Source organism: Protopterus annectens, chromosome 3.part1, assembly GCF_019279795.1.
Source record: "Protopterus annectens isolate FY-2018-M chromosome 3.part1, PAN1.0, whole genome shotgun sequence".
Classification (NCBI taxonomy): domain Eukaryota; kingdom Metazoa; phylum Chordata; order Ceratodontiformes; family Protopteridae; genus Protopterus; species Protopterus annectens.
This window is the reverse complement of record NC_056732.1, coordinates 1,520,305,818-1,520,326,463: the sequence shown is the minus strand read 5'-3', so window position 1 is coordinate 1,520,326,463 and position 20,646 is coordinate 1,520,305,818. Positions and strand designations below refer to the sequence as shown.

The 20,646-nt window shown below is 37.7% G+C and overlaps 1 protein-coding gene across 1 annotated transcript in view; it reads left to right on the top strand.

The window, feature by feature from the left end:
* Positions 1-20,646, top strand: part of IQCA1L (IQ motif containing with AAA domain 1 like) — a 1,829,164-nt gene that overhangs the window by 815,872 nt on the left and 992,646 nt on the right. Inside the window, exon 9 of the mRNA XM_044067599.1 lies at positions 7,670-7,745. Within this exon, the coding sequence (XP_043923534.1) occupies positions 7,670-7,745 (76 nt within the window). The remainder of the gene's footprint in view (positions 1-7,669; positions 7,746-20,646) is intronic.

The window sequence follows — 20,646 nt, the reverse complement described above, 5'->3', positions numbered from 1 at the left end:
ACTAAATTCAAGAGAATCTTTCATGTACGAAACTCCTTTGCTCACTAATTTTTGGAACTTCTTGTCAACATAAATAGCCATGGATTCTGCCTTACTGCCACTACTGTCCACAATTGGTCTAAAACTAGGAGAATCCAAATTTTATGTATTTTAGGAAGGCCAAAAAAACCTTCCCAGTTTTGGATTCAAAATTTTAAAATAATCAGCTAAATCATTGGTAATCCAACCTTCCATTAACTACTCTTCAATAAGACCGTCTACAATCCTATACGCTTTCTTCACTTCTGCTAAATAAACTGCAACATAAAACTTATCATCCTTAAACATATTCATTAAACTCTGGTGGTAAAAACAGTAATCCATTACCATCACAGCATTTCCTTTCTCATCCTTAGTAATATAAATATCTTTATTGTTTTTCAACTCTAATAATGCTGTTCTTTCATAATCAGTAATATTATAAAACGTCTTCTTACTTTTGTTACTGAGCAAATCACAGTCTTCATTTTCACAAGTAACCAAAAATGCCTCTAACTCAGGCTTCAAAGGTGGGTTAAATAAACTTAGATTTTACTTTCTGAAATATTATTAAAACAAGCAATAACAGTACCTTCAATACAAGCTAGTCCATTTATCTCTTCATCTGTCCATTGTTTACATAATTTCCTTTCCAATAACCATTCCTTTTTAAATAACAGCTGCTGAATAGCTTCCATGAAAATGATTGTTTGCCCTCCAATGACCTCCTTCCTTTGTTTTGGGGGGGTTGCATCGCTATCTGTACCCAAGTTCTCTTGCCTGTACCCCTACCTTGATACACTTTCACCCACTGAAAACCCTGCTGCTTAACATCAGAATGACCTTTGAACTGTTGCTGCTTAGCAACCTTTAATTCCAATGGCACATCAGCAACTCCTTCTCTTATGTCTTCTGAACCTCTTCGCATTCTTTTGAAAGCCCTTTTAAAACATTCTTGTCCATTAACACCATTAATATTCACATGTTCCTCCTCTGCTAAAACAGGATGCTCTGCCATTGGTAATCAAAAATTAACCCCATCTTCATAATCTCTTGTATCTCTCTGAAACTTTTTAAGTTTCTTTTTATTTTGAAAATCATTTTCCACTCATACCACATGTGAAATATTGGTCATTCTCAACTCAAAATACTCTTGTGATACAAATTCTTTGAGATCAGTGTATGATATGGTTAGAGATTCACTAAGCACCTCTAATTTTCTCTTAGTTTCTTCCAAATGTAATTGAACATAATGTAATCCAGTTCTCTCATGTAAGGCTTTCCAAGTTTCTAAAAGCTCCATGGAAAGATGATCACCCATCAACATTCTTTCCATCCTTAAACCTGTGTGTTTCTCTCTCAACTGACAAACATGCTTCAAAAAAAAAGTCCCACTGCAATTTCTTAATTTTAACCATATTTTTGTAGTACATTTAATTCAACAGTCAAATCCACCTTTCAATCTGATTGGCTGATATCAGAGACCTGCCCTTTTTCAACAAAAGGATTGGTTGGACCCTTTAACATTCTCTGTAAAAGATTGTCCATAGCTCTGTAACAATTAGAAACTATGTGAGTCTCAACTCTAACATTTCTTTTGAGAACCGCCCCCAATGAAATCCCAGCAAATGAAATGTCTTTAAGGAAACCTTATTCCTTATTGCCTTCCACAATAACTTTGTCAACCAAACCTCTCCCATTGTCCAACAATGAATCATTGGGAGTGTTATGTAATGTAAATCCTGATGGTATCTCAAAAACACTTGAAATGAGTTGAGAAAATGAATTAGAACCCAAAAAAGACATTCGAACAAACAACTAAAGGCTTAACATAGCAAACATTCAGCCAAATAAAACAAAAATTGTATAAAAAAAAGCTGAAAGCAAAAATGGCTTACTAACAAAATAATACACTTTATTAAAACAAACATAAACACAACTGGTAAATACTTTCTTTCTAACATTATCTTCATCAGACCAAGTTCCACATTCAAAACAATAATCAGTAAATACCTTAATTAAAAATAACATGACTCATTTGCTTCAATGATTTAACCCCTTCCTTTTTAAAACAACCTTAAAATTTTCCCTGCCATTAATTCCTGGATATACACAGGCATTAGGACTGATCTGCCAACAATATTCTTTCCAGTCCAAATATTCCTCTGCATCCCACCTGGAATCATAATTTTTGACTTTGTCTATTATAGAAAATGTATAAAATACGTTTTGATTAGGATGACATAGAACCACATGTTTAGCAAGAGTGTTAGTTAATTCCTTCTTCTCTACCATTCTCAAATGCTCTTAAAGCCGAGAAAAAAAAACCCTAATAGCTTTTCCTATAAAAAATGTGGGACAAAGGCAACAAAATGCTACATATAGCACAAATTTGGACTTACAATCATACTTATAAAGCAAATAAACTTCCTAATTCCTAGCCACTATAACAAACCTTTTCCGCTTCTAACACGTTTGCAATAATTATAACTAATCCAGTTAATTTTCTCCTTGACTACACATCTACTTAAATTATTCCCATTACTTCTAAAAAATGCTCTTTCAAATTCGTCCCTCTTTTAGTTACAAAATTGGAGCATCTCCAATTATTAATATGCTGAAAGTTCATCAGAAATGTCCAATTATTTCTAATTATTTTCCTAATATAATATTATAATTATCATAGAGTTAGGGAGTAGATAAGCTAAAGCATAATTTGTACTATTACCTATGCTAAATGCTAAATTGTTCCTTATTAATGGCTCCCAAACCATCCTTACCCATCAACATCCTTTTTGAAATAATGTTATTCATTGTCTCATCTAGTAAGCCAGGTGGATACCCTCTAGCATAAAATTTCTTTCTAAGCATCTGGCATTCTTCCTTAAAATGATCAACATCATCAGTTAATCTATTTACTCTGTCAAATTGGCTATTAACAATATGTTTTTACCCTAGCACTATGCATAGTATTATACTGGAAATAAGTATTACTTTGCACTGGCTTTTTATACATTCTAGAACATAACCTGCTGGCTTTTTTGATTAAAGTCAAATCAAGGTAATTGCTGCTCTCCAAATTAAAACTAAAAGTAACATTTAAAACATAAGATATAGAATTTAAATACTCTATAAAATTTTACATTGCAGCTTTCATTCCCTTCCAAATAAAAAATAAATCATCTGTAAAATGCTTATAAGTTACAATATTATCACAATATTCAGAATCAAAAATAAATTATTTTTCCCAACCCATCATCAAAACATTAGCATAACTGGGGGCCATGGCAGCCTCCATAGCCACATTGTTTTTCTGTTTAAAAATGACATCTCCAAATTTAAAAAAGTTATATGATAAAATAACATCCAATATACTCATAATCAAATCCAGTTCTTCATCCATAAAGCATTTAAAATCACAGAGCACTTTGCTAACCTTTTCCAAACCTTTATCATTCAGTATCACAGTGTACAAGGATATGGTGAACAATTTATTTACAGAGTTAAACGTTTTATTTTTGATTTACAAACTAGTTTTGATATTACATTGGAAGATTAATTTTTATGAATATTAGTAAAGCAATTATACCTGTTTTATATGGGGTACCTAAGATACATAAGAATAAATGTAACCCACCAATGCATCTTATAGTTTAAGGAGATGGATGGGTTACTCAATCTATCACTATTTACTTGGAGAGGATGCTAAAAACCTAATGCTTAAGTTTGTTAAAAGTTATATTTTGGATGCCAATGATTTTTTACAATAGTTGTATTTATGATATGAATATTTGATGTCCATAAGCAGTTTGCTTTTGTTACTTTAGATGTTAATTCTATATTTACTGAAATTCCTAATGATTATGGCATACAAATGGTTAGGGAATATTTATGTAATAATAGTTAGAGAACTTCTAGACAGATTGAAACCACATGTATGCTGTTGTATATAATATTAAGTAATAATGTTTTTACATTTGGTCAAGATATATATTTATAGAATAGAGAGTTGCTGTGGGAATCAATGTAGCGAATACGCATGCTAATATTACTCTGTCTTTATGGGAAAAACAATATGTGTATAACGGTGCCTATGATTCTTCTATTTTGTTTTACAGTCTGTGGACAATATATTCTTAACCTGGTCAGGTGATGAATTGGAATTTGAAGTATTTATAGAATATCTACATAATAATAGTACATTTGTAAGATTTAAATTGAGTTTTTATGTTGTAGAAGTAAGCTTTTTAGATGTCTCTATCTATAAAGTAGATATTTTATTTACTAAGATATATAAAAAAGATGTACAGAAAAATAGATACCTGTATAGCAAAAGTATGCACCCTGAGCATATATTTAATGTGATTGTGCAGGGTCAGTTTTTAAGAGCCAGCAGATTAAATACTGAGGAAAATAATTCTTATGGACAAGTTGGTGAAATGATGATGGATTCTTAGAGAGCGATTTGTTTGGAAATTTACAAATGAATATGAAATGCTGAATATGATCATGAGACCATGGGGGCACCATATTTTTCCTATAAAGATTATAGGAAACCTAAGAACAGTGAGTTGGGTATTGAAGTATTTTTTAAATATAATAGAAGATTGAATCAGACTATGGAAACTATTAAGAGTAACTGACTCTTATTATTGACAGTTCCTGAGATTAAGAATATAGTGGGTGATAGACCAAATTCACGTTTAAAAGAGATAAGAATTTAAAAGAACAACTTTGTTATAAGGACATACCTAGGATGAAAGTGATTTAAACTACAACAGATCATACAGTTCCATGCTATAATTGTCAGTTTTGTATTTATATAATAACAGGTAATGTATTTCGATATCAGATGACACAGAAAGAATATAAATTTAGATGTTTTGTTTCATGTAATACTGTGGAAATAGTTTATCTAGCTACACGCTCTAACTGCCCTGCATTCTATGTAGGTAAAAGTAATAGAAAATTAAAGTAACGGATATGTGTATATTTATCTGATATTAGGAAAAAGGTTAACACAGATGCAACATTTAAATGTATAACAACAACAAACAGGGACCATACTTTTAAGTTTAGGGTGCTTCAAAAGTTAATCTTTCACCTAGAGGTGGAGATATCATCACACAAATAGAATTTATAGAATATAAATGGATTTCATTATTAAGAGCTGATTATCCAGCTGGCTTAAATGCCACTATTAGCTTTAAGCCAGTGTTAAAGTTAAGATCTAATAGACTGTGATAATGTATTGTTTTTTAGATATTCTAAGGCTGCATTAGTATAGTGCAGTATTTTATATTTTGTAATTAGCTTGTTGTTGATTGAAGTTTTTAATTAGATGTGATAACTAAGTAATTATTTAGAGTGTTTATTAGGGCTCTGTTTAATTGTATAACTTTTTACACTGTTGAAGAGCAATTTTGCTTAAAGCTTTGTAGATATTAGATTTACATGGTTTTGAGCAGCTGTGTCATTCCTTTTGTGATTTTTGGATTTTCTTTATGTGGAAAGTCCCCACCACACAGACCCCATTACATTCCTTTTACCTGTCCCCACATTGTTCCTCAAAAGAGCAGGTCATTAACGCCCTCTCTAAGGCCAGGAGCACAGCATCTGTTGGATCTGATAATATCCCAGGTTGTGTCATAAATGGGCTCCAACAAGAATTGGCAATATCATTGGGTACTCTTTTCAATCATAGTCTAAGCACCGGCTTCATCGCAGCTGAATGGAAAACAGCCACCGTTATCTCCTTGCACAAAGGTGGTGGTTCCACTGACCCCAAGAAGTATAGACCTATTAGCCTGACTAGCTTCAAATGCAAGGCCATGGAGCAAATTATCATAGATCTTATCAACAAAGATATATGTACTCTACAAACACTTGACCCTACTCAGTTTGGATTTGGCAAAGGGAGATTATGCCTGTTAAACCTGGTGGACTTCTTCGAGACAGTCACCAAGGCCCTGGGCAAGGGTAAATCTGTGTATACAGCCTACCTAGACTTAGTCAAGGCATTTGACACTATCCCCCACTCAGACATCATTGACAAACTCACCCAGCTAGATATCAACCCTCATATCATTAGATGGTTCGCTAACTGGCAAACTAATAGTGTCAAAATAGGGGAATCCACCTTCAACAGCAGACCTGTAAGCAGTGGTGTTCCACAGGGATCAGTCCTGGGACCTTTACTGTTTGAAATCTTTTTTTCCAAAGTACAAACAAAAACTAAAGGTCTGTGGCTGACAAAGTTTGCTGATGACTGCAAACTGGGAGCAGTCATAGAATCTCCATATGATGTCAACATCCTACAAGAGAGTCTTACACAAACAAATGATTGGTGCCAAAGTCATGGCCTTAAACTAAATGCAAAAAAATGCATTATCATTCCTTCTGGTAATGACAAGGTTCTTGCTAACTACCACGTCAATAGTCACACCTAGAAACACAGGTTGACAGCAACCTAACCTTTGACCGCCATGTCACAACAGTGGTAAGAAAGGCATTCAATATTGCTCATCTCATAAGTAAAGGCATTGTCTCCAGAAAAAAAGAAGTTATAACCTCCTTGTATGATTCTCTCTTCAAGCCACTAATTGAGTGCAATTTTCCCTTTGGTATGTACCTTTCAAGACACCTGCAGCAACTGGAGAGACCACAAAAGTTCCTCACTTGAGAATTCAAGGTATTATTATGTGTGTCAGCTTAAATCACTGTCACTTTACTCCATTTCATACAGACTACTCAGAGGTGATCTCTACATAGCATATAATGCAATCTATGACTCTGCTTTATTGGAAATTATGCATATCTGTAAGTGCAATGGCTCACAGATTACTTGCTCTAAAGACCTTAACCTGGTATATGATATTAATAGAACCTGCTGGAGGGACAGATTTGTCTCCCAGAGGTTACCACACCTGGAACAGACTCCCACTTCAAGTCAAACAGAGCACCTCATTGGCTGTCTTCAAACACCGTCTGGATGATTGGCTGGGTAACTCTAAATTCACCCTGGGGGTTCCAGCTGTATTCATCTTGGGCAGGGACAATAGGTGCTGATCGTGGAAATAAGGGTAGAACTTTGCTAGGCTTGTAAGGGCCCTAGGACCATTAGCTTGGTAACTTCCTATGACTTTATAATCCTATAATCCTATGATATGTGTGCACTACAAAATAACAAAATGGAACATAAAATGTGGGCACATTGCACTGTTGTAGGTCATACTACAAATGCAAAGTTAAATAATAGGGAAAGAAAGAAGCATACTTATTTGACAGATGAAAAGAGGAAGTTTGTGGATGACTTTTAAGGATGTTCTTTTTAATGTGGAGACTTTTAGGGCAATGGAACATCTTGGCAGATGTAATCGTGCAGTCTAGATCACCATAAAGTTTCTAGGATGACTGAAGTAAATCAAAAAAAGACATTGGACGAGAGTAGTCCAAGAGCAGCTGCAAACCTTAGATGGGTTTGATAGAAAAGAGTCCCGCTTTTTCAACATCTGTGTAAATTATACAAAGTACGGTATGATGATTGGCTTGAAAGAAAACATATGCTCTGCTACAGAAAGCAAGAAACACTAAAACATGGGACATTGTCTATTGTCAGTTCATAAACATCAGTGTCTGTTTCATTTTTTAGGTTGAAGAAGTAGGACTTAAGATGGCACCCTCAAATTTTCTTCCAGACGTTGCAGAAGAGCACAAGAATTACACAGGTAAGAAAATGTATTTACTTATTTATTGACTGATTGATTCATTGATTGATTGACATTTGTTAACCAGGAAAGTCCACTCGGTCAGGAACCCATTTTCAGTGGAGGTCCGGGGGAGAAAAGCTCCACAGTTAAACAAAGTATTATACAATAATTATACAAGAATAAGTGCAAAAACAATATAATGTATTTTATATTGTAAGGAACCCCAACCTGGGGATGCCTCTAAATTGAGGTTTGTCACTACATTCAGCAGGAACACTAGGTCACTTATGAATATTGTTAATAGACATTGGTACATCCTACTGGCGGATAATAGATTGTCAGAGTGTCTTGGGCGTAGGTGCTCATTCTCTTTTCGCAGGGGCTCTAGGTTCACAGTTTAGTCATTATAAATGGTTCCAGGATCCCATTTGTCAATCCCTACAATGGACTTTAACAGGAGATATAGTAGGTGGAAGTACTCGGTGTGGACATTGTTCACACTGTTCCAGGGTTAGCAAAACCAAACAGTTCACCAGTAGAAATACTGCCTCAGTTTTTGACATCAAATTCCTGGCCAACTGTAGTTCCAAATGGGTAATATATTTGGCTACATGCTCCTGTTCTTCATTCTATGCTGGGCAAACCTCTAGACCACTCAGGCTGAGAATTATTGAACACATCCATGATATTAACAATAAAAGACAGTCCAATGCCCTATTCAAACACTAATAAACATAAGTCTGCATATTTTAGATTTACAATTATTGACAGAATAATCGGGGACAGAAGGAATAAGTCTGGGTGGCATTCCATTCTGAATTGCAAAGAAAGAAAGAGATTAATTAAATTGGGAGTTTTTTTTCCTCCCAGATTAAATGAATATTTATAACCAAGCAATGGGACATTCACATATTAATGAAAATAGCTATATAGCTGTGGCTATGTGCAGTTATATTTTTATTTTATTTATTTATTTTACATTTGTTTACCGAGAAAGTCCGACTGGAACGAGGGCCATTTATAGTGGAGGCCCGGGAAAAACTCCACATCAAACAATATGTACAGTGGTAAATGTGCAATCAAAAAAGATATATCATACAATGGTTTGTTCCAAGCAAGCTTAATTTACACATAGTAGACTCTGGATGGAAATATTTGAGTACTGTATAATAGAGATAGTAATCAGTGAGGAGAGGAAGGTAGCAAGAATTACAGGACAGCAGGAAAGCATTTATGTGATGCAAGGACAAAGCCAGATTTGCAAGAGGTGTGACTTAAGTAACTTTTTGAACAGTGAGATAGATGATGCTGAAGAGATATTTTGGGGGAGGTTATTCCATTTCCTAGCGATGGTATGAGGGAAAAGATCTTTGCCTGCTGTATTTCTGGCTTTGGATATACAGAGCAGGGTTTTGTTGGATGTGTGTAGAGGACGGTTTGCTAAATATTGGTTTAGTAGTTGGTTTAGGGCTGGAGATTTCTGGGGATTCTTTAGTATGTTGAAGCTGAGCACTAGTTGGTGGTAACCAATTAATTGAGGGAGTTCTAACCACTGTAGCTTCTTTAGGGCAAGACAGCGATGGCTTTTAAAAGTGGAGTTATTGGTGAATTTTGCAGTTTTATTGTAACATGATTCTAATTTGTTTAGGTCTGTTTTCCTGATGTGGGTTAGGACTGGTGGTGCATACATTACGGTAGACAAAAGGTGAGTTTGGGCTAGGGTGATTCATGTTATGTCTGATAGGAACTGTTTGTGTTTGTATAAAGTTCCTAATTTTTATGTACCATTTTAATGATTTGAGAGATATGGACATCAAAGTTAAGATCCTTATCTATTTCAACACCGAGGAGCTTAGTATGGGGGGAGGGAAAGATTGTGATGCTATTTTTGGAGGTGATAGTGAAGGAAGGAGGCGTGGTTCTGGATTTGTTGGGGGTGAAAAGAAGTAATTTAGTCTTGTTGGGTTTAGAATCAGTTGGATATCAGTAATCCATTTTTCCACGGAACAGCAGGATTCTTGAGTAAGCTTTTGAAGAGTGGTTATGGATGGGGCTGAGCAGATTAGGGTTACGTCATCTGCGTATTGTATAAGTGATGCATGTAGGGTGGAGGTATGTAGTTTGTTGGTGAAAATGGTGAATAGTAGAGGACCCAGTATTGATCCTTGTGGAATGCCTATAATAGTTGGTAGTAGAGGTGATAGTACACCTTGCCATTTGACTGATTGTTTTCAATCATAGAGATAGTTTTTGAATCAGGAAGTAGTGGAGGGGGCAAAGAACATAATGGATAGTATGTCTAAAAGTAGGTTATGCGAGACCATGTCAACCGCTTTAGATAGATCTAAGAATATGGCTGATACGAAGTTGTTGTTGTTTCTCAGTTGGTTAACCTGGTTCTTAAAGGAAAGAAGAGCAGTAGTTGTACTATGGTTTGGGCAGAAGCCATGCTGTGTGAAGGAGAGGAGATTATGTGAGGTTAAGAAGTGCATCACATGGGTGTGAATACATTTCTCCAGAAGCTTGGAAATGGGGATAGGACAGCAATGGGGCGGTAGCTTGATAGCATAGGCGTTGCCGCCTTTTGTGTAGGGGAATAATATATAACACTTTCCATAGTTCAGGGATGTAAGCTTCATTTATGGAGCGGTTTATAAGAATTGAGACAGGGTAGGCTAGGGACTCTGCAGTTAATTTTAGGAAATTAATGGGTAGACCATCTGCTACGAGAGTGGTGGGTTTTAGTTTTAAGAGTATTTTTCTAACTGTGGAGGTTGGTACAGGTGAGACTGTAAGGGAGGGTATATTGTTGTGGTCTATAGCTGGGGTGAATATAGAGTTATTGTTAGATAGTCGGGTAGATAATGAGAGAATAGATTCTGTGACGTGATGGTTAAATTGAGAAGCTATGCTGTCATTATTAGTATTGGTGTTGGGAGCTAGAGTGGTAGATTTGCCTGGGTTCAGAAGGGAATTGATAGCTTGCCAGAACTTTTGGGGGGTTTTGGAGTGTTTGTTTTGGATACCTAGGAAGCAGTTCTGTTTATCCATTTTTGTTTGTTTTTTGGCCTGATTCCGAAGTTGTTGATATTTATGTCTATCTTGGCTAGTGTTATTATTTTTCATATCTTCCAGGCATTGTCTCTGGCTTTTGTTAATGCTTTTGTGGTCCTATTTAGCCAAGGGGCATAGTTAACTTTTGTTCTAAGTTTCCTGATGGGTGCTACTGTATTTAGAACATTCATAAAAGTACTATTGAAAAACTCAACTGCCTGGTCTAATGCTAGAGTTTGTAGTGGGTGCCAGTTACATTGCTGTAACATGCTGTTAAGAATCTGTGGATTTACCTTGTGTTCATTTCTAGTTTCCTTATACAATACTGGTTTGAGTAGGTTTACCTAATTACAAAGCAGGAATGAAGGTCAGTGGTCACTCAGTTCATCAGGTAGGCAGCCAACATGATCATTTTATTTTGGGGAAATTAACTAAAGTCCATAGATTCATAGGTAAGTACTAGGCTATCAGCCCTATAAAAGCCTAGCTATAACAATTCCCTGGCTATTTCTTCCCACACTATTTACTTCCCTGGACCCCTGTCTAGCAGGGCGACTGACATGATCCCCGGATATTTTGTCAACTCTGGTGGGTTCTTGGATTGGATGCGAGAATTCAAATAAGTTAATATGGTTTGAGGGATTGTTGGAGTTGCAGGTTAGCCCATCTAGGTTTAGGATGCCTAGTAGGATAGTTCCTTGGGGCAGGTTGATTGTAGCCTATTCTAACATTTCCTCTATTATAGGTGTGTTATTTTCTGGAGGAATATAACTGCAGAGGATGTTGATAGCAGGATGGTTTCTTAGGGTAGGTTGATTGCAGCCCATTGTAGTATCCCTTCTATTATAGGTGAGTTATTTTCTGGAAGAATATAACTACAGAGGATGTTGATAGCAGGATGGTTTCTTGGGGTAGGTTGATTGCAGCCCATTGTAGTATCCCTTCTATTATAGGTGAGTTATTTTCTGGAGGAATATAACTACAGAGGATGTTGATAGCAGGATGGTTTCTTGAGGTAGGTTGATTGCAGCCCATTGTAGTATCCCTTCTATTATAGGTGAGTTATTTTCTGGAGGAATATAACTACAGAGGATGTTGATAGCAGGATGGTTTCTTGGGGTAAGTTGATTGTGGCCCATTGTAGTATCCCTTCTATTATAGGTGAGTTATTTTCTGGAGGAATATAACTACAGAGGATGTTGATAGCAGGATGGTTTCTTGGGGTAGGTTGATTGTGGCCCATTGTAGTATCCCTTCTATTATAGGTGAGTTATTTCCTGGAGGAATATAACTACAGAGGATGTTGATAGCAGGATGGTTTCTTGGGGTAGGTTAACTGTGGCCCATTGTAGTATCTCTTCTATTATAAGTGAGTTATTCCCTGGAGGAATGTAACTACAGAGGATGTTGATAGCAGGATGGTTTCTTGGGGTAGGTTGATTGTGGCCCATTGTAGTATCTCTTCTATTATAGGTGAGTTATTTCCTGGAGGAATATAACTACAGAGGATGTTGATAGCAGGATGGTTTCTCGGGGTAGGTTGATTGTGGCCTATTGTAGTATCTCTTCTATTATAGGTAAGTTGTTTCCTGGAGGAATATAACTACAGAGGATGTTGATAGCAGGACGGTTTCTTGGGGTAGGTTGATTGCAGTCTATTGTAGTATCTCTTCTATTATAGGTGAGTTATTTCCAGGAGGAATATAACTGCAGAGGATGTTGATAGCAGGATGGCTTCTCTGGGTAAGTTGATTGCGGCCTATTGTAGTATCTCTTCTATTATAGGTGAGTTATTTCCTGGAGGAATATAACTGCAGAGGATGTTGATAGCAGGATGTTTTTTCTGGGTAAGTTGATTGTGGCCTATTGTAGTATCTCTTCTATTATAGGTGAGTTATTTCCTGGAGGAATATAACTGCAGAGGATGTTGATAGCAGGATGTTTTTTCTGGGTAAGTTGATTGTGGCCTATTGTAGTATCTCTTCTATTATAGGTGAGTTATTTCCTGGAGGAATATAACTGCAGAGGATGTTGATTCTCTTTTTGGTTTTGAGGGACATAATGGAGCCTAATGTCTCTGCATTCTGAAATTTGGGAAGTGGGGTTTTCAGAGGCTGGAGGTTAAGTGTGTTTTTGAATAAAATTGCAACATCACCTCCCTTTTTGGTATCTTTGTCTTGCCTTAAGATGCTATAACCTGGGGGGAGAGCTTCTTCATTTTGGGTGGTGGGTTTTAGCCAAGTCTCAGTAATGGTTATTATATCAGGTGAGTAGTGGGCTATGAACGGGTGTAGGTCATGTAGTTTGCTGGGTATACTTCTTGAGTTTAGGTAATAATAAGTAGGTCTGATTTTCGTTTGTCTGAGAGAGTTTTGTTGCATGGAGCTGGGTTGGGGTATATGTCTCCTGAGATTAGTAGCCATTTTCTAAGGAATATTTTGAGTTTTATAGCATGAGCTAGGTCTGTATTTACACTAGATGCTGTTTGTCTGTTGAGAGGCAGTGTGGTGTGTGTTTTGTGTATATAAAATAATGAGGTATTATTAAATAGTGTGAGCAGATTACAATATTTTTGTGTGTATGGGTGTGTGTGTGTATAGGTATGTGTTATGTGGAATATACTGTTTAATTGTATGTTAGTGTGTAAGGATGTGGTGTAGGCTAGATAGTGAAAGTTAGTAGTAGTAGTGGTAGTATGCCTTGTATGATTTGTCTGGGTTTTAGGAGTGGAGAAGGTTATAAGTAGGAAGGTGTGGTATGGAAGTGGGAGTGGATTTGATACCTGAGGGATGGTGATAGCTGTTGTAGGAGGGGGTGTGACTATATGGACTATACGTGTAGGAGCACTGGGGGCGGGTGAGATTTGGGGGCATTGTAGGGGAGCAGAGTATGGCAAATGGAGTGGGCAAGAGCAAAAGAAGCGAGTACAGCAGAAAAAGTATCAGCAGACTGCAGTTTAGTAGCTATAGTAAGAAGGTATTTAATTATATTTAAGGGAAATAATGTAGGATAGTGTGGATAAAGCAGGAGAATAGATGCAGCTGCTACAGTTTGAGAGTGCTTCAACAGTTACCACATCACAGTGCCATAACTTAGTTTGGAAACAGGTTAATAAATCATGCACAATACATTTATCAGCCAATTATCAGCTCTGTGCACTCACTGAGGAAGGCTAGTATAGCCGAAACCGGTTTGCTGTTTTTTGAGGGTTTTGGGGGCTTTTATATCCCTACTCTTTATGGATTTTTTTATCTTGGTGCTTATGAGTCTATGAATTTAATTAAAAGCGTTATTTTGTTCTACACTTTGTGCTGACCCATTCTCTTTCTTTGGATTGACTTTGAAGCTTATGGGGCCTTTGCACTTGCAGTACTTGAGTGGTGGTTTTCTCTATTGAGTTTACATTTCCTCATCCATTCATTCAGATTATACTTGAAAGAATAAGAGACATACTTCAGAAAATATAGCCAGAGAGTAGGATAAAATGAAAGTGGAGTTTATAAGTAAGGTAAAAATAAAAGGGAAAAGTCATATCATTAAGAAGTTACAGGAATTATTTGGAGGGACTGAGAAGGTTAACGTATTGCAGAATAGTGGGAATCTCAATAAAGAAGAAGAGGTGCAAATGCAGAGTGCTAAAGAGAAAAGAAGAGACTGCCTCAGTAACATACATGAGTTGAGAAAGATTGCTGTTTAGTAACTGATTTTGATAATACCTCCAGAGCACAAAAGCTTTTAGCACTATTGCTCAGGCACAGAAAGAAGAAAGGGGTGCCATCAAGCTTAGGGAGCCTATAACAAGGAAAATGAACAGAGATCCTGTAGAGGTATTACAAATATGTTGAAAATTTTGTGAAAAACTGTATAAAGCAGAAAAATGTGGAAATCAAGAAAAAGAACAAATGGAAATTTTTTTATGGAAGAAGTAAATATGCCAAGGTTAGAGGTAGATGAGGCTCAATTATTAACAGTTAGGATAGGAGATGAGATAAAAATGATGATGTATGACCAATGTACTGGAGCATCTGCAGGAATAGATGGCATTCGTGAGGAAGTTTGGAAGCTAGGAGGAAAGAAAGTAATAAAGATCTGGAAGATTTGGTTTAACAGTACTTTAAAAGGAAAAGCACCAACATTCTGAAAGAAAGCTGTGATGGCTGTAATCTCTATAAAGATGGTAAAGACCTATCAGATCCAGCTTTATATAGGCCTAGTTCATTTCTAAATCATGATTATTAAGTGTTTATGTCTATAATGGCTAAAAGGATGTCAATTTTTATTTTGTACTGAGGAATTGCTAAGCTATGCTACAAGCTCATGTTCATGATATAAAATAACAATTAACCATAAAATATATTTCAGCATTTGAAAATAAAGCCACAGGACATACAATGTAAAATTAGGCTTAACAACCAAAGTTATTATATTTTTGAAAGGATGTTGGGAAAAAAGATCTCATTAAGGTGGAAACTTTGCAATGAATGACAAGACAAGTAGTATACAATGGGTTGAATATTAAGAACACTTGTAAGGTAATAAGTGCATGTTTTCTTAAGACGTATAAAGACTTTTTAGCACATTTTTGATTTAGAAGATATATCATGGGAACATCTCATGAAATTGTTCCTTTGACAAGCAACCTTGGGAGACAGTTTGTTTAAATATGTAGTACCAAGCTATTGGGAACATTTGTTATTTTTGTATTATTTCACTGATTTGTTTTTGAAACTGCTGAACTCATTTAACTTGTGACTTCCTTAAAGTGATTCAGCAGGTTCTTCAAAACATGACTGTCTACAAGGGTTGCAAGATGTGTCAGTAGTGTAAGCAGCTGAAAACCAAGCTTTGGGCAGTGAACAGTTTAAGCTGGCAAAAGCTTGCAAACTGCTGTAAACTGTTAACAATAATTAGTAACTGAAGTTTCTATGACACCCAGAATGTCAACAAGGAAAATAAAAAGTAAGGTAAATGAGATAGCAACTATGAACACAGATAAGGACACTAAAAACAGTGTAGTGGAACTGAAATGGGAAAAGCAGATGCTAATGGCAGAGGAATACAAGAATGTAAAAATAATACAAGGCAAGCAGTCATAGGGAACATAAAATACATGGCCACATATACCTTTATGATAACCATGGTGTAAATTTTTCACTAGCCATCTGACCAGCTAAAGGAGAAACCTCTTCATTCACCACAGAAAGAATAATGACCAAATAAACTCTGAGATTATCAAGAGGAGTGGGATCCAGTTGGAATATGTAGAGACAAATTACAGAAGGCTGCAAGAACTACAAGATATTTAACCTGGCATTCAGAAGAAAATGAAATAGACAAACCACTGAAAAAGAGATGAAAGAAAAATAGTGGAGCATCAATTAAAATATGAAAAAAATGTCACAGAAAGTGTCTGAACTTGGGACCAGGTCACACAGAGGCAACTTGAGGTTACAGCCACACCTGAACAAACTGACTGGAAGAATTGTAAAGATTTTATGAGAAAATGCCTCAGCGCATGGACTTGATTTTATATTGATGATATTAAAACAGAAAGATCATGTAGAGTAAATATTCCCAATTACTGATGAATGAAAAAAAGAAACTAATATATTATGTGATAGAAGCCAAGAGACAATATTGTATACCATTGGTAATGCATGCACTACTTGTAAAAATGCATACAAACTTAATGGGATAAGTGTGCTGACTGAAACTAGACTAGATAGCATGATTCATTAATATAATACAGTAGGAACCCTGACTGGAAGAATTTGGTAAAATGCCTTAGCACAATTACAATGTTTTGTAAGTTTATGAGCCTCCAGACCTTTCTGTGTTGAAGGGAAGCCTTCTAGCTTATCAGTGAGAGTGGTAAGCACTAGGTAGCCTATCTACCATAAGATGAGTGGTTTCTGGCCCAGAGATTGTAGTTTATTGGCTGTTTTGGCACTTTTTGAGTCTCTTTCAACTTTCTGGTTTAAACGCCCATGCTTACGTGGGTTTGCAATTGTTTAAGGTCCACGGATACAGTTTTGGCATCCTGCAGACTAGGACTGTTGTGTAAGTTTCTGAGCCCCCCAAACATTTCTGTGTTAGAGGGAAGCCTTCTAGCTTATCAGTAGGAGTGGTAAGCACTAGGCAGCCTATCTAGCACAAGAGGAGTGGTTTCTGGCATAGAAATTGTAGTATATTGGCCATTTGGGCAGTTTTCCTTTCACTTTCAAATTTCTGGTTTAAAAGCTCATGTTTACATGGGTTTGTGCTTCTTTAAGCTCAGCGGATCCAGTTTTGGCATCCTACAGACTACAAGAGTGCAACAGAAAGGAAAACAGAGATACTCTTAAGTGCCTCCATTTTGATTTTTTCATAATTTACTGCTCTCTACACTTGTTTTTTGTCATTTGTTTAATTTATCTGCATTTATTTAAACTGTATTTGCCTTAATATTGCTAGACACAAGTGCGCTAGCTTGTACTGTATTTAAAGTGTTTTTGCTACTGTTCTAACTGCTTTTCTGCAAAAAAAAAATGTAAGCTTGTTTTTTTTTCCTTCCTGTAACTAGTCTCCCAACACAGATTTGCTATATCCAGGAGGACTTTGTAAGCTTTCTTCAACACCCACCTTCTTCTGTGTGTTGGAGAGGCTAGCTTATCTAGCTTAGTGGTGGGAGTGGTAAGCACTTGGCCTTTTGGACATTTTTTCATCCCTTTCAACTTTCTGGTTTAAAAGCCCATGTTCGTGCACCGTGCAACGGTGCTCAGTTGAGGTAAACAGTTTCCCCCTTAGAATGTGCTTGTTCTTTTACTTCTTGCACTTCAATTAACATAATCGGCTAGCACTTTAACAGGCTTTTGTAGCATTTATTGTAGCACACTTAGGTGCTATCAGCACTAGCTGTTCCTACGTAGTAACAGCACCAGTGTTTATTAGTTATGACCACCCCTCCTGGTATGATTGTAGGGCAATTTCCTGTCCTTTCTCCTGCTAACCTGATGCACTTGGGCATTCTGAGACAGTGTGGCAACCGTCTAATGTACACAGACAACCCTTTCCTCTTATATCCTAACACTCATACCTGTGAGAAATGCACTTATATCACCAAACTGGAAGCAGTGCATGCTCCAACCAAGACCGGACTAGCTGGTCAAGAGGAGAAGGTCAACACCTGCAGTTCACTACATAGAACACACAACCCTCCAAAACACCAACCATCACAAACCACACCTAGAAACACAAACCATACACCCACCTTCACAGAGGCTCTCAATAAAAATTTACCGAAACAACAGAGACCCCTGAGACAAAAACTCACTTGACCACCATGACACAACACCAACCCAAGAACACATAGCTCACCACCACAGTGTGCCCCTCGACCCAAGCCCTTAAGGCAAAACCCTTTGCCCAATGTATTAATCATAGGAGGTTCAGTTGTGAGGCACACTGATGTCCCACTCACTAGGTTGAACAAGGAGAAGTGACAGTCAGTTGTCTATCAGGTGCCAGGATCCGCCACATAACACATACACTCAGGTCATTCCACAAGTACAAATATGACTCAGTCATTGTCCATGTGGGTGTGAATGACCTGAGACATACCACCCTGGACTATATGAAAAGAGATGTGATGGAACTCTCAGAATATGTGGCCCAGGCAGGTATGACCCTACCCCTGAGAAGTATTATGCCATCACCCAGAATGATACCACAGTATGAGCAGAAACTGATTGACTTCAACAATTGGCTGAGTTTCTGGTGTCATTCTAAGAGGATCCAGTGTCTGTCTGCCTGGGATGACATGATCGACAGAACTCAACGCTTTTCCAAAGACAGCCTGCATCTGTCACCCCTGGGATTCTGGGTACTGGCTAAGGTTCTTGCCACCCCTATAGTGCCTTTTTTAGGCAGTGTTTCAAAGACCAAAATTCCACTGTAACAGCTACAAACAAATGGAATCTGAGGGTCATGCTGCTTAATGCTAGAAGTGTAAATCTCAAGATGCACTTGCTCAAAGCTCTCCTCGAAATGGAAAATGCCGACATCTGTGCTGTAACAGAGACCTGGTTTAAAGAGGCAGAAAGCACATCTGCACTCCCAGGCTACAACACATTCCATACCTTTCGGCCCCAGAATATGTCTGGAAGCTCTAAAGGAGGTGGTGTCTCCATAATCTTAATGATACACACACCTCTAGACTGGTAGCTCAGCATATTGCATCAGAGATACTTCAGGTACAACTAACACTGAGTAAGATAGTGATACAAGTCATAGTCTGCTACAGAACCCCAAACACGTCCCTAGACTCTCACTCCAACTTCCTAAGCACCCTGGAATCTATCAAGGTCCAACCCAATATTCTCATACTGGGTGACTTCAACTACCCTTCCATCAACTGGAAAAACTATTCAAGTACCAATGTACAAGTCCAACGCTTTCTTCTAATGCCCTGGATCAGCTCATTCTAACCACCCACTAGAGGAAGCAACATCCTCAACCTGGTCACACCTATAGTCATTTCCTCCCTGGTTAAATCTGACCATAAACTGATACCCATGGAAATCACCATCTCACCCCCCCCCCCCCCCGGTAAGGTGACCACCCTGAAAAACTTCTCTAAAGCCCACTTTGGGCTCCCAAAAACAGAGGTAGCTAACTTCTCGACACCCATGCCAATGGAAAATAGCTGCATGACTGCCAAATCATGCACCAATGCACTGTATGAGCATGTAAACAAATGCTTGAACCTTGCCATACCAGATATGCTCTTCTCTAAAAAAATGAAGCCAGTCTGGTGGTCCCCAGCCGTCAATAAACTCTACAACAGTAGGAAGAAACTGTTGCAAAAAAAAAATTAAGTCACAAGACTGGAAAACCTCCCTTATCAGTCTCAACAAAAAGCTGAGATCCCTTATCAAATCCTCTAAAGCCAGGTATGAAGGCAGAATTGCAGCTGTAACCAAAAACAAGCACAAAGTCCTCTATAGCTATATCTGAAACCTCAAAGAAAATACCCAGACTTGCTCTGAGTTGTTGCACAATGGCACCTCCTATACTGATCCAACAGATATAGCCAACATACTGGCCAACAGATTCAGTGCCAGCGTTACCCCACAAGGCCCTATCACATTACCAGAAGAAAGCCTGGTACCCACCATTTCTGTGGCACAGGTAAAAGCTGCATTGTCCAAAGGCAAGAATACAGCATCCATGGGGACCTGATAATATCCCTGGATGCATTCTACATGAGCTACAAAATGAACTGGAACCACATCTGTGTACCCTGTTCAATCACAGCCTTACCTCATGATATGTCCCTAACGAATGGCGCGCTGCTACAGTCATCCCACTCCATAAAGGGGGAGCAACTACAGACCCTGGGAACTATCGCCCCATTAGCCTGACTAGTCTGGTATGCAAAGCTAAGTGCATCATCATGGACCTGCTTAACAAAGATATAGGCAATCTCCAAACTTTTGACCCCACATAGTTTGGCTTTGTCAAGGGGAGATCCTGCCTGCTGAACCTGGTTGACTTCCTCGAGGCAGTCACCAAGGCTGTGGACGAGGGTAAGGCAATGCATACAACCTACCTCGACCTGGCCAAGGCCTTTGATACCATTCCCCACTCAGGTATCATTGATAAACTCACCAAACTAGGCATCAATCTTTACATCACTAGGTAGGTTGCAAACTGGCTCACAGACAGGACCCACAGAGTGAAACTTGCAGATTCCTAGTCAGACTGTTGATCAGTCATGAGTGGAGTCCCACAGGGCTCGTTCCTGGGCCATCTCCTGTTGGGCATCTACTTCTCAGAAGTCCAGGCCAACACAGAGGGACTCTGGCTGACCAGGTTTGCTGATGAC